Raw genomic sequence first — 15,492 nt, 5'->3', positions numbered from 1 at the left:
ACCATATAGCGATCTCATTCCGTGCCACTACACATACTTTATATAATTGATTTTTGACTTGTGGGACTTAAAAAAAAGTCCTTCTGAACACATCCACACGTCAATTAGTTTTATCAAATAAAAAAGAACTCTTTAGGTGGATTCAGAAACATATAGTTCCATGGGTGCTATAAATTCTATTCAAGTGATGGTAATGGGGAGTTTTAGGGCAATATAGATCCATTAACTACTGGGTAATTCAGTTATATTAAGTAACAGAATATAATGGGACAATAATGACCTTCTCTGGTTCTTCCTCATTTCTCCCATCCAGTACTTCTGCTTTTGTAAGCTCTTCTGGCTCTTTACTGATTGTATTTGCTTCTGGCAGGCTCTGGGTGGAAGTGTTCTGTTAAGAAAGAAGAGGCTCTTTATGTTATACTAAACAGTACTGTGCAAGAACAGACTTTCACACTAAAAGCAACACAACGTTAGATGGTACACCTTTTAATCTTTTATTTTAAAGCCTTTCAAAAATGTAATCTCCTGTGACCCTAATATAAATCCTAATATATCCCATTTACAGAGGATGGCATATAGAGAGCATTCCAGTCACATGGAAGAAGACTATGGTCATAAGAATGTATTTTCCCTGACAAAATGGCTGTCCAGAAAGGTTTTTTTTCTGCACCCAGAACTGCTATTTTATAAGGCTTTGTTTAGATTGGTATCCAAAGCTCGAATAAACCTTCTTGGCCGACCCGGCAGATTTAATGATAGCAAGGCCAAAATATAAGAAACTGCAAAAGAACCTCACACAATATTGTAAGTCAATTGGGTCTGCCAGACACTTGATGTGCAATAGATCCGACAATGCACAACTGTTTAAATTCTAAACAGGAGCCACGACACCGTGTGAACAGAGCTCAACTGAAATAATCTGGCAATATGCACCACGTTTCAGGTTACTATTCACAAATAAAATTAAAAATAAATAAATAAAAAACCACAAAATGCAATATTACAAATTATTATGCACAACAGAGTTTCAAAACATGTTATAGGTTTTGAAGAACTGAAAATGGTGATTTGTTGAATTTGCAGCATTAAGAGGTTACATTTACTAAAATCAAAAGAAATTTCAATCAAAAACATCTTAACAGTTACATGTTAACATAGGACTCCTCGGATATTAACTTCACAATTCTTGCATCCATTGAACTTGTGAGTTTTTGGCAAGTTTCTGCTTGAATGTCTTTTCAGGAAGTCAAAATAACCACCTAGAGCTGCTGTTTTGATCTGCACTGCCTCCCACCCTCAGATCCTTTTCTTGAGAATACTCCAAAAGGCAGGCCGGATCAGGGGTGTATGCTGGCCACACCATGAGTTTCTTTCCTTTTCTGCTAATATAAATGTTCAGCTTAATCAATATAAATCAATGAAAAGGATCTGAAAATCACAGTATAATGTCCAGCAGTATTGATCCCTTTAAAACATAACTTTTACTCTTCAAAATATAAAAAAATACCACCGTGGTGGTTCACCAATGAATAAGTGAAAAGACAAACAACAATAATAGTAGATACAGAGATGTGTCTGGGAGCTAGTCATAAATACACTTAAAGAGGGATGAGTGAACACAGGGCAGCTGAGGGGAGCAGTGGGCATACCTGTACTCTCCCTAAGCTCACCCTAACTATAACCTCAGCCCAGGGATGTCCCCTGATGGTGGAGACTCCCTGTCCTCGTTCCTGGGCTGACTGCCCTGCGTTTACCCTCCTCTTAAAAGATACCAAAAAATGCTCCCCAAGACGCTGATGGGTGTAATCATGTGTCCCTGGTAATAAAATCCTCACAGGGCCACTGAGATGGATAAAGACCAATACAATGAAGGGTGAATTGGATAGATATCACCTTTAAACCTATGGAGCCAAACCCTGGTGCAACGAACCGGTGCGTTCCCAGGTAGGTTCCAAAAAAGCCCCTACGCGTTTCCCCTATCACTAGGTTCATCAGGGGGCATACATGGTCAGAGATACAACCATCACAGAAAATAAATCAAAGATACTTAAGATGTGGTTGAGGCAACAGGACCAGAGACGCAGATGATGTTTAAGCATAGGACTAAGGGACCCATTTGATATGTCCCACCTGTAAGAGATAGAAATGCTCTCAGTTCATGTGCTAGATACAATGGTGTACATGTGTATCCCCTATGTCTCCTTCATGTCGGCACTTACTTAATATCCTGTGCAGTCAGGAGGAAAAAGAGCCCACATGATACGGGCCAATCCTTCACTCAGGAGTCTGTGAGCAAAGAGTCAGATATAGTGTGAAACACACCACATATTATAATGATGTCAATTCTCAATAAATGGTCCAAACTTACATTTAAGCTGCGTCCTGGTATCGTCCTGTTCCTCCTCTCATTCACATTCACTCCCGTTCCCCTAAATATCCACGTACCAGCTGTATCTAATCCGCGCTGATTAACATGTGTTCGGCTAATGCCAAGGATGAGGCATCATAGCCGGCGTCACTTCCGGCCTGAAAGCCGTATGTACAGGTCGCGATTCGTCCCTCCTGTAGTTAGGGGCACATCCCCGAACACTCGGAGCCGGCCGGATCAAGTGGAACGCACTCGGACCTAACATCCGGTTGCGTGGAACGCATAATCACGTCACTTCCGGTCCGTGCGGCGCCTCACCCAGGTGGAACGCATAGGGCAGCCACATCCTGTTCTATGGAACGCAGAATCGCTTCCTATCCGGTCCATCAGGCGAATCGCTTACATTAGATACAGATCTCATCACAGTAAAGGCAGGGCGACGCTTAATACATGAATAAATCCAGCCAGTTTCATCTGACATAGTAGTGTTTATTCTGGCGTTCTATTAAGGAAAGGGGAGCGGGATCTGAGAGATGTTGATGATGCAATCATGTACTTTTCACTTAAGGTGTATTACTGTGATGGATAAAACACCCAACGCACATTGGATAACTAATGTGCAACCTGGATACTTTTAAGTAGTATCCTACTTCTTTTATCATGGCTATTGGTAAGATTACCGAAGTGGCGTTATTTTTGACAGAGGGATAGAGGAACCGTACAGCCAAATGGATAGACGCCCCCGGGGGGGGAAGTAGATCGTAGGAAACAAGAGAACGTGAGTCTCTCATTAATCCCTAGTGGTGCCTGGGATCTAAAGCGGTGAATCCATACGCACTCTTTTTGGAGGATTTTGCGGTCCCAGTCACCACCCCTTGGTGACAATGGGATGGTTTCCAGGACCGAAAATCGCAAGCATTTGGGATCGCCGCCGTGCATATCAATTACATGTGACGCGACGGGTGTGATCTTTTTCTTCACCACGTCGTTCAAGTGTTCACAGATCCGACGCCTGACCTCACGTATGGTTTTGCCTATATAGTCCATGGGGCAAGGGCATTGGCATAGATATACCGCACCCTTGCTTCTACAGTTGTAGAAATCTCTGATTTCATAGGCTTGACCGGTGGCTGAACAGATGTTAGATTTAGAGGTGGAGATGAACGCACAAGCTTTGCAGGAGCCACATTTAAACATCCCGCAAGGTTTCCGGTCCAGCCACGTGCCGGCTCCAGTCGGTGCAGTATAATGGCTATGAACCAGATGGTCTCTTATGCTCCTCCCCCGCCTATAGGTGACACTCGGTTGCTTCGTCAGCACATCCTTCAGGTCAGGGTCCATGTGGAGAATTGGCCAGTACCTTTTCAGGACTGACATTATTTCCACATTTGCACAGTCGAATACAGATATCAGGCGTATGGGTTGTTGTCCGCTCTGTACCTTGGGTTTTGGTACAAGGAGTTCGGTACGTTCCCTGCTTGCGGCGTTCCGGAACGCCCCTCCAAGGACCGTTTGGGGATATCCCCTCTCTCTGAATCTCGTCTGTAACTTTTTGGCCTCAGTGTGAAAAGCCTTGCCCTCGGAGCAATTTCTCCGGGTCCTCAGATACTGGCCCCTTGGTATACCGCGTTTAAGCGGTGGTGGGTGATGGCTCTCCCAATGCAACAACGAGTTGGTCGCGGTTTCCTTTCTGAATATGTTGGCAGTGAGTTTTTCTCCCTCCCTGGTTATTCGTACATCAAGGAAAGAGATAGAATGATGGTCAAACTCAAAGGTAAATCGCAGCCCAACATCGTTGTTGTTAAGGGACCCCACAAACTCCTGGAGTTCCTCCGACCCACCCTTCCAGATCACGAACATGTCGTCTATATATCGTGTCCAGAAGGTGATCTTCTCAGACCACCAAGTCTCATCGTCTGGAAACATGCAAGTGTCCTCCCACCATCCCAGGAAGAGGTTGGCATAGGTGGGGGCACAGGGGCTCCCCATTGCCGTCCCCCTGAGCTGGTGGTAGAACCGTGAATTGTAGAGGAAAAAATTGTGGGTCAGAGTGAACTCCAGGAGTCTGAGCACAAAGATGTTATGTGCTCTGCAGTGGATATCCCTAGTTTTCAGGTAGTGTTCAGTGGCGAAGATCCCTTTGGTATGTGGGATGGAGCTATAAAGGGACTCGACATCTATACTCGCCAATATGCAGTCCTTGTCCACATTGATCGCGTCGATCTTGCTGAGGAAGTCCATCGTGTCCCTCGTATATGAGGGTAAAGACACGACGAACTCCCTCAGCACGCGATCGACGTAGATCCCACAATTCTGGGTCAGGGAGTTAACCCCGGAGACAATGGGGCGTCCCTTAAGGGGTGTAACCCCCTTATGGATTTTAGGTAATCCATAAAAGGTAGCGATGGTGGAGTGAGCTGGAAGGAGAAAGTCGTACTCGGCCGCCGAAATCAATCTGTCTACTAGAGCGTCAGTCAAGATGATCTTCAAGTCCTCGTAGAAAGGGGTCAGGGGGTTCGTATCCAACACCCTGTAACCTTCCCTATCTTTCAGGAGGTCCAGACACATAGTCTGATAAGCTGCATGGTCAAGAATGACCAAATTGCCACCCTTATCAGATGGTTTGATGATTATAGATTTATCTTTCTCAAGGGCAGTCAAGGCTGACATCTCAATTCGAGACAGATTGAAGTGGCGGGGAGACGTTCCCTCCAACCTCTCCAGCTCACTTGTCACCATTTGCATGAATATGTCCACACACTCATACTTCATGGGTGGGGGCATCTTCCTACTTGTTGGTTTAAGATTGGTATATGGTCCCTGACCTGGGCACCGGCTGCCTTCCTCTCCCAGTTCACAAAGAGTCTGCAACGAGGTAAGATCACATTCACTCAAACCAAGTCTGGCACATGTTTGTCTGTCATTATCCCTGAAGAATTTATGCCACTTAAGGCGTCTAGCAAAAAGACTCAGGTCCTTAATCCATGTAAATAGACAGAAATTGGTGGTTGGAACAAAGGAAAGACCCTTGCTCAGTACCCTAAGTTCAAGTGCACTTAGGGTCAGTGATGTTAAATTAATGACTTGTAGTCCACCCTTCAGGCTCTGTCGGTTTTGTTCCCCCCCCGCAGATTGTAAGGGATCTGGCTTTTCTCTAAAAAAGACGCCGACGCGCGTACAGGGGAATGTGACGACGGAAAGTTGTTGGAAGCGGCAGCAGCTGCTTGAGATGATGAACCAGAGGGATAGGATGCTGGCCCAGTGGAGTAATTTGCCCCTCCCGGACGACCCCTCCCGCTTGTTTCCTACGATCTACTTCCCCCCGGGGGCGTCTATCCATTTGGCTGTACGGTTCCTCTATCCCTCTGTCAAAAATAACGCCACTTCGGTAATCTTACCAATAGCCATGATAAAAGAAGTAGGATACTACTTAAAAGTATCCAGGTTGCACATTAGTTATCCAATGTGCGTTGGGTGTTTTATCCATCACAGTAATACACCTTAAGTGAAAAGTACATGATTGCATCATCAACATCTCTCAGATCCCGCTCCCCTTTCCTTAATAGAACGCCAGAATAAACACTACTATGTCAGATGAAACTGGCTGGATTTATTCATGTATTAAGCGTCGCCCTGCCTTTACTGTGATGAGATCTGTATCTAATGTAAGCGATTCGCCTGATGGACCGGATAGGAAGCGATTCTGCGTTCCATAGAACAGGATGTGGCTGCCCTATGCGTTCCACCTGGGTGAGGCGCCGCACGGACCGGAAGTGACGTGATTATGCGTTCCACGCAACCGGATGTTAGGTCCGAGTGCGTTCCACTTGATCCGGCCGGCTCCGAGTGTTCGGGGATGTGCCCCTAACTACAGGAGGGACGAATCGCGACCTGTACATACGGCTTTCAGGCCGGAAGTGACGCCGGCTATGATGCCTCATCCTTGGCATTAGCCGAACACATGTTAATCAGCGCGGATTAGATACAGCTGGTACGTGGATATTTAGGGGAACGGGAGTGAATGTGAATGAGAGGAGGAACAGGACGATACCAGGACGCAGCTTAAATGTAAGTTTGGACCATTTATTGAGAATTGACATCATTATAATATGTGGTGTGTTTCACACTATATCTGACTCTTTGCTCACAGACTCCTGAGTGAAGGATTGGCCCGTATCATGTGGGCTCTTTTTCCTCCTGACTGCACAGGATATTAAGTAAGTGCCGACATGAAGGAGACATAGGGGATACACATGTACACCATTGTATCTAGCACATGAACTGAGAGCATTTCTATCTCTTACAGGTGGGACATATCAAATGGGTCCCTTAGTCCTATGCTTAAACATCATCTGCGTCTCTGGTCCTGTTGCCTCAACCACATCTTAAGTATCTTTGATTTATTTTCTGTGATGGTTGTATCTCTGACCATGTATGCCCCCTGATGAACCTAGTGATAGGGGAAACGCGTAGGGGCTTTTTTGGAACCTACCTGGGAACGCACCGGTTCGTTGCACCAGGGTTCGGCTCCATAGGTTTAAAGGTGATATCTATCCAATTCACCCTTCATTGTATTGGTCTTTATCCATCTCAGTGGCCCTGTAAGGATTTTATTACCAGGGACACATGATTACACCCATCAGCGTCTTGGGGAGCATTTTTTGGTATCTTTTAAGAGGAGGGTAAACGCAGGGCAGTCAGCCCAGGAACGAGGACAGGGAGTCTCCACCACAAGGGGACGTCCCTGGGCTGAGGTTATAGTTAGGGTGAGCTTAGGGAGAGTACAGGTATGCCCACTGCTCCCCTCAGCTGCCCTGTGTTCACTCATCCCTCTTTAAGTGTATTTATGACTAGCTCCCAGACACATCTCTGTATCTACTATTATTGTTGTTTGTCTTTTCACTTATTCATTGGTGAACCACCACGGTGGTATTTTTTTATATTTTGAAGAGTAAAAGTTATGTTTTAAAGGGATCAATACTGCTGGACATTATACTTTTCTGCTAATAACAGCCAATGATTCAGAGGTATTCTTTGCAGCATGAGATAGTATATTGTCATGCATGAAGAAGAATTTGCTACGGAAGGAACGGTTCTTTTTGTACCATGGAAGAAAATGGTCAGTAAGAAACTCTATATACTTTGCCGAGGTCTCTTTTACACCTTCACGGACCCTAAAGCTCTCTCCCCATGATTCCGACCTGACACATGACTCCGCCACCTCCTTGCTGCCATCAAAGCCTTGCTGGGACATGGTGGCCGTCCACGAACCATCCACTACGCCACTTGATCTGGACCATCCAGGGTTGCACGGCACTCATCAGTAAACAAGACTATTTATAAATTAGACTTCAGGTATTTCTGGGCCCACTGCAACCATTTCTGCTTGCGAGTAGTGTTGAGCGTATCGAGCTTCAGATCCTAGATCCGATTAGCTCTAAACTTCGTTTTAATGCTGTACGGGACACGGCTCCATACAGCATTAAAATGTATGGGCTCCGGTGAGATGAACAGACTTATCAACGAAGTCTCACTAGACTTCGGTGAATAACTTAGGCCATCGATTTTTCAACTTTAAAGCCATTTTAAAACATGGATCTGAAGTCTGCTTCAGTACCAGCTGGTACCCCGGTACCGAAGCAGACTTCAGATCGGATCGATGTTTTAAAATGGTTTTAAAGTTGAAAAATCTAATCTCGAAGTTATTCACCCATGAGACTTTGGTAGTAACGAATTTCCCTTGCCAAAGCCAATACATTTTAATGCTGTAGAGAGACCAATCTCCATACAGCATTCAAATGAAGTTTTGAACTAACTGATTTTGGATCTAAGATCCGAAGGTCAATTTGCTCAACACTTCTTGTGAGCACTGGTTGGGGTGACTGAATAGTAGATTTATGCAAAACTGCAAGGGCAGTGGATAAACAACCTTCAGCACTCCAGCTGCTGTGAAACTACAACTCCCAGCATTCAAACATGCTCTGTTGTTCTTCGAACTCCCATAGATGTGAATTAAGCATTCTGGGAGTTGTATTTTCCAAACAGCTGGCGTGCCGGGGGAGCAGCCAGTGGCAGGCCGAAGGTGTCGGGGGGAGAGGGGTAAGTATAACCTATATGAGTGGCCCGGGCGTTAGGGGGGGTAATTACACGGGTTAGATAACCCCTTTAAGAAGTTTTCCTTTAATTAGGCTCACCTGGCGAACTAATTATCATAGGTGTTTGATATTGATTTCAGTCATCCAAATAGCCCTGAGACACAATACCATCCAGGAGTTTAATTGAAAAACAAAATATAGGATTTTTATGCTTACCCGAAAAATCCTTTTCTCGCTGAGTTCACTGGGGGACACAGAAGACCATGGGTATAGCTGGCTGCCACTAGGAGGTGACACTAAGCAAAAAAGTGTTCGCTCCTCCTCTCAGCTATACCCCTCCTGCAGACACTGTTTGTACAAAAGAAGTAGGAAAAGCCAAAAGAAAACAAGAGCAAGACGAGAACTGGAGATGGGTCCAAGCCAAGAACAGGTGGGACCCAACAGGAAGAGCAGTGAAAGGCCCGGACTGGAAAGCCAAGGCGTCTTGCATGACAATAGGCCCACAGAAAATCGAGGGCGGTCAACTCACGTAAATGGGTCTGTAGAATCCGGGTATGAATGAGACCTGACAAACGAACAAAGGGACCCAGACAAGACCTTACCAATGTGTAAGTATCAGGATGGGATTTTTCAACACAGGAAAAAACTTGGTAATCTGGAAGGAATCACTAGTTAGATGGTGGAGGACTATTCCTGTAGCGATCTCCCAGGAAGATGAGGCAGCATCTGTGGACCAATTTGCAAGAAAAAGAAAACAGCCAGCCAGCCCTTTGGAAAAGATCCAGCATGAGAAGAGAATAGAAATTATGGAATATGATCAATCATCAATAAGAGGTAAAGGACGGCAAAGGTAGATGAAAAAAACACTCAAAAGGTATAAATTGAAAGGCCATAGGCCACTTGGAAGAAGTCCGAGAGGAAAAAAAATACGGTGTCCTCGGGGATCAATAGCATCTCAGCTGTGCAGCAGAGAGGAATGCGCATAAGAAAGTGTGGCCAAAACAACAGTCACTGGACAAGGAAAAATGTGAGTGATGCTGGATCCAGAACCATATCACTGGCTTTAGACAGCCTGAGAAAACAGTGCAGAGCCAAGACAACCACACTGTGAAAAAGGAACGGGCTACGATCCATGAGAGAGAGAGAGAATCTACGCTCCCCAGGAATACACTCATGGAAGCAGAACCAAAAGGTGAGGACCGCAGGATACTCCTAAGGAGAAGGTGAAGTGGTAGACAGAGGCCCCCAGAGCCGAAGAAGAGTTTGGGTGCAATCATTTGTCTTGCAATGGGACATCAAATAGAAAGGGAGTTACGTTCCAGCAATTAAGCCTCTATTAATGGTGGCAAGAAATGACAGCAACCCTGTTTTGCCTGGTGGGGGGAGTAATGTAGCCGACTCACGGAATGAGCAGTGAAGTAGTATGTCCACTAACAAAGGACATATCAGAGTCATTACTCATGTCTTAAGAGAGGCAGTGCTGATGGTGTCACAGCATCAACTATTAGCGCCAATGTCCCACTTGTGACGGAAACAATGTGGTAGACGAGTGACATAGAAACGAGGAGGCTATGACAACTGAAGACCACAATAGTGCGCACCCGAAGTGACGTGCTCATTAGCTATAGCATTCATGCTATCGCAAATACCTGGTTTGATGAAGGAAAGAATGCAGATGACCATGTCATCAGGAATTAATAGGCATGTGAGCTACACCACCAAGCGCCAGCAGAAAGATTACACTTGTCGAAGCAACGGCATTGGTAGCATAAAATGAGCAGGAGGTCCACCTGAGAGGCAAATGTAGATACAATAACCACACCTAGGACCAGTGTGAAGGTTTTATCTGTAGAAGGAGGGTTGCAGTAGGAGCTACAGCCTACAAGCCGGAGCCGAAACACGGTGTGGAACTGAAGGCCAAGTGTTAGAAACGACAGAACCAATACCCAGTGCAAATGGAAGATGTGTGGAAGGGAGCAACGTGGGAGCCACCACGGATGCAGGGTGGCCGTAAAACCCGAGCCTGAAAAGGGAACAATACAGGAGATAAAAAGGTTAGTGCTGAGGCTACTTTCACACTAGCGTTTTGTGCGGATCCGTCATGGACGGATCCGTTCAGAAGATACAACCGTCTGCATCCATTCAGAACAGATCAGTTTGTATTATCTTTAACATAGCCAAGACGGAGCCGTCTTGACCACCATTGAAAGTCAATGGAGGACGGATCCGTTTTCTATTGTGCCAGATTGTGTCAATGAAAACAGATCCATCCCCATTGACTTACATTGTGTGCCAGGACGGATCTGTTTGGCTCAGTTTCATCAGACAGACACCAGACAGACTGGTATCAGTCTCCAAAGCAGAATGGAGACTGAACTGATTCATTCTGAGCGGATCCTTTTCTATTCAGAATGCATTAGAATGCAAACTGATCCGTTTTGGACTGCTTGTAAGAGCCCTGAATCGATCTCACAAACGGAAAGCCAAAACACTAGTGTGAAAGTTAATTCTCCAACTTAGAATGGGGCAATACAGAAGTAGCCACAGGATCTAGTGGTAGTGCAATACTCCACCTGAGGAGGAGGCTATACAGTAGAAGATAGTATCTAGTACCATGCTACACCTGAGGAGAGGGCCATACAGTAGAAGCCACAGTATCTAGTGCTAGAAGAATCCTCCACCTGAAGAGGATGCCGTGCAGTAGGAACCATAGTATGTAGTGCTAACGCAAATACCCCACCTGAGGGGGAGTCCGTACCATGGAAGCCACAATAACCAGGGCTAGTGCAAAACTGCACCTGACAAGGGAGCCATACAGTAGTAGCCACAGCATCTAGAGCTTGCGCAATACTCCACCTGAGGAAGTGGCAATACAGTAGGAGCCATGGTACCATACTGTATTAACCAAGTTAAGTAGTGCTAGCATAAACACTTCATATGATAAGGAGGGGTAGTGGATAGAGTATTCAGAGTCAGTGCAACACTCGACTCGCTTGATAGTAACCACAATATTCTGTTCTAGGGCTGACGCACTACATATTGAAGATGGAGGCCCACAGGTGATGGGGGTATATAAACGACACAAGTGTTGCGGGGTAACCCTCTGGGAGGACAGAGCCCGCCATGCTGGTGCTAAAAACCAGCACACAAAAATGAAGGTGATAATGCGGAAGTAGCCACAGTATCCCGTGGTGGCACCCGTATTTAACCAGAGTATAGGGCACTAGTAGGTACAGTCTAGGAACATGATAGGAGATATAGTATCTGGTGCTGCGGCATAGTAGTCACAGTATCCAATGTTGGTGCAGTTACTTCACCCGTTAGCGTGATTACTCTACTTGCGGAAGGAGGTTATGCAACAGGATTTATAGTAATAGTAATGCAACAGGCAGAACAGCATCCAGTGGTAGCACAATTACTCCGCCTATGGAAGGGGGAAACGCGACGTGAACTCGCGTAGAAGCAGGTGGAACAGAGCACACGACGAACAGCCAAATCCTGGATCAAGAGGCCTGGGTCGGGCATACCAGAATCCCGCTAGCAAGGTGCAGCGGTCGCGTCAGGAGGGAATGTGACCACTGGGAAATGCTATAGGTCGGCCCCGGAGGGAAAGGGGTGGGGGGGAAGGGGGGGCCACAAAGGAGAAAACCCAGGCCAGGAGGGAATGCAGGCTGAAAGGGGAACTCCAGTGGAATGTGGGAGAAAGAGAGGTCTGGAGAGGTGGGGTGGAGGTGTGAGTGATAGGGGGAGGTGGTGGGGGTTATGCTTACCCTGTGTTCTCCATGCTCACCCCATCTTCCCCCTCTCCCAAGAAAGCTGAAAATTTCTAACTCAAACCATATTACACTATGCATGCATACACTATTTACAGAGCATCTATCACCAAGATGAACCCTTTTAAACCAGGCATACTTCCTGGTAGGGTTGATCATGGTGACTAAAATGAGTACTCTTTCTCTGGAATTGGTATTACCAGTGCAGTGAAATTCTTATTTGTAGTTTTATGTAAGTGAGGTGCTCAGATCACCAAGAGGCTGGTCTAGTCCCTTGGAGCACCACTTCACCTCTGCCTGCCCCTGTTGCCACTTCTCCCAGTGACATTAACGTAGCCAGGGATTCTCTCTGCTCCGATGCTTGGCCCTGAAATCTTGCTCATGCACCAGCGGCTCTACCATCAGCGCCTGTGCAGTTAAGAGAGGGGTAGCCCATAATCGATCTTCACTGCTGCCGATGCATGAGTGAGCACCTTATTTACATATAACTAAAAATAGGACTCTCTGTATCGGTAATGCCAAAAGACATTGAAGACTCTTTAGTGGTATGATGTAGGAATAAACACACTTGGTGTGTTTGACCAGAATTAAAAAAGAAAAAGACTTTCTTCCAAAAAAACATGGGTTGTGTGATATCAGACATGACCCAAGAACAGGTGTAGTTTTACTTCTGAAAGCAAGCAGCCATATTTTTCAAACATTGGACAATCCCTTTAAGCTAAATGTTTTCAGCTATGTTTAGCTAGATCAGCAATCTTGACATCACAAGGATCTTAACATGTATATAAAAGAGTTCCAATTGAGAACTTTCTGTGAAAGCACGGTAACTTTAAAAGGGATGTCCACCTTTTATTAAATGATGGCCTGTGCTCAGGATAGGACATCACTAGCTGATGTGCAGGGGTCTGACACCCCACATCCCCAACTATCAGCTGTCCAGCAATAGCTCCAGATGCAGACAGCTGCATCTACCTTGTAGTATATTGAGAACACCCCTGCAGCACAGCTCCCACTGACTTCCATGGGATGGGTGCTGCAGTGACGAGTTCAGTCCACTACAAATTAAACAGATATGTCTTCTTTTGGCACCTGAGATACTGTCGAAAAGCTGAAGGGCAGGGGTGCAAGGTGGCGGACCCCTGCTGATCAGCTAGTGATCGCCCCTCCTGAGGATAAACTATCACTTTATAAAAGTTAGACAATACATTAACATCTTTAATATTACTGCCCACATACCTGTTCTTCTGGTGGCATCTGAGAGCTAGCAAGCCATAAATCTGTGTCCTGAAAGAAAGGTTTAAAAAAAGAAATAATCACTATATGGGCATGAATGGATAAGATAAAAATTAAAGAAGAAAAAAATAAAAGTCAAGCTGTGACTGAAATATAACCTAACTACATGCTACAGAAAAACACGTGGCAACAGAACGTTCCTCAGGATCACGGTCACTGTAACAGACAACCGCAATTTACTCACATCTGAAGTTTTTTCCTGTGGTTTCGCTTCTTCATCCTTTACCTCCGTTTCATCTTCCCTGGCTTCCTTAGTTGTAGATTTCTTACGTTTAGTCTTCTCTTCTTTCTCCTTACTCTTCTGCCACAAGAATGAGAAGAAAAAAAGAAAAAAAAGATACTTTTAAATGACGTGTATGGCCAGCCTTAAAGGGGTATTCTCATCTTGCTATTTGAGCCTCACCTGGAGCAGCTCTGCATTTCACTTCCTGCTTTCCAAGCTTCTCAGGCTGGCCGGGCTTAGGCAGTTCAAGTGAAGGCCGGCCATGCCTCCTTATGACATCACTCAGAGCTCAGTCCTTGCGTCAGCCACCCCCAGTGCCTCCAATAAACTTCTATCAGTCCCCCCAGTGCCTCCATCAGGCCCCCAATATGCCTCCATCAGCCACCCCCAGTGCCTTCAATACACCTTCAAAACCCCCGCCGCTCCTGCAACAAGCCCCATCCCCACCGAGCCCATAACTAGTTCCGCCCCCGCCGAGTCCAACAAAAATCCCCGCCCCCAGCGCTCTGCCATCACGTCTGTTGTCCCGGCAGCTCCGATCCTCTCCCTAGATCAGGGATGGCCAACTTGAGGCTCTCCAGCTGTTGCAAAACTACAACTCCCAGCATGCCCAGACTGCCTACAGGTATCAGCCTACAGCAAAGGATGGTGGGAGTTGTAGTTTTACAACAGCTGGAGAGCCACAGGTTGGCCAGCCCTGCCCTAGATGATGCGGCATGAATGTTCTAATGCGCATGCGTGGCAGCCGGCGTGCTCGCTCCTGAGCAACAGACCAGCCGCCTGGGTGAAACAAAGGTCCTCTCTGCGCAGCCGCGGCCCAGAGATGCGGCAGAGGAGCGTGCCGTATCCATTGGATACAGGATACAACTGTGGCACTACATAAACAGAATAATTAGAACATGGGTGAGTTTTTTTTAACGACATTAAATTAGAAAAATGACGGAGGGCATCAGTTGGATCATATGAGATATGATCTTAAAGATGAGAATACCCCTTTAAGTTAGTGATCATCATAAGATCTATGTATGCTGAACCTGCCCACCTACCTCTGACCGACAGGTTTTTCCATACGATTCAGAGGCAGGTTGGCGGGGAGAGCCAGGAGCTCACGAATATGGAGACTCATTGGAATGCAAAATGGCTGGGTCAATTAAACAAAGGAGATCGGTCACTAGTTTATGTTGTCCTTAGAACACCATTAAACTGGTGACAGATTCCCTGTAACACTTTGTCTTCCCTTTACAGGGCAAGAGGGGAAGAAGGGAGGGAGAAGATGCAAGGAAGATGGAATGGCTAACCTTCTTTTCTTTCTTCTTCACTCTCTCAGACTCTGGTTGTTTCTTCTCCTTCTTGCTGTGTTTTTTAATTTTTTGATCCAATGTGAAGGCATCATTTTCAGGAGATTTTAGGGTGTCTGTATTTCTGTGCCTCTGAACTGGAAGTTTTTCTGTGTCGGCCAAAGGTCTGGAGGACAAATACCATGTTACTGCAACGTGTACGGTTTTAGTATGATACTGAAATGGTCTTAATCTGTAGCAAATAGAATCATTATTAGGCTATGTTCCAGTCCGTGTCGGAGGCTCCATCACAGTTTGTCAAAAAATAGCGGAAAGAAAAGTCTTGCATGCAGAAAACTAACGCAATCAATGTGATCTGTTCCCGTGAGTTATATGCCACATCCAGCATTTTCCATATTATGAGCAGAAGAAAGGAAATAAATAGCACTGATGTGAAAGCATA

General features: G+C 45.8%; 1 protein-coding gene across 3 annotated transcripts in view; it reads right to left on the bottom strand.

The window, feature by feature from the left end:
* AP3D1 (adaptor related protein complex 3 subunit delta 1) overlaps positions 1-15,492 on the bottom strand; it is a 113,535-nt gene that overhangs the window by 27,117 nt on the left and 70,926 nt on the right. For 2 of the 3 annotated variants that reach the window (XM_044269007.1, XM_044269011.1), the window contains exons 22-25: positions 15,051-15,216; positions 13,714-13,830; positions 13,473-13,520; positions 281-388 (exon numbers count right to left, since the gene is read on the bottom strand). In XM_044269007.1, coding sequence (XP_044124942.1) covers positions 281-388; positions 13,473-13,520; positions 13,714-13,830; positions 15,051-15,216 — 439 coding nt within the window. The remainder of the gene's footprint in view (positions 1-280; positions 389-13,472; positions 13,521-13,713; positions 13,831-15,050; positions 15,217-15,492) is intronic. The other variant, XM_044269016.1, reaches the window with a different exon arrangement.

The sequence above is a fragment of the Bufo gargarizans genome, chromosome 1 (genome assembly GCF_014858855.1).
Source record: "Bufo gargarizans isolate SCDJY-AF-19 chromosome 1, ASM1485885v1, whole genome shotgun sequence".
In the NCBI taxonomy this organism is placed as follows: Eukaryota; Metazoa; Chordata; class Amphibia; order Anura; family Bufonidae; genus Bufo; species Bufo gargarizans.
The sequence above is the reverse complement of the archived record's forward strand: the minus strand, read 5'-3'. Positions and strand labels throughout refer to the sequence as shown.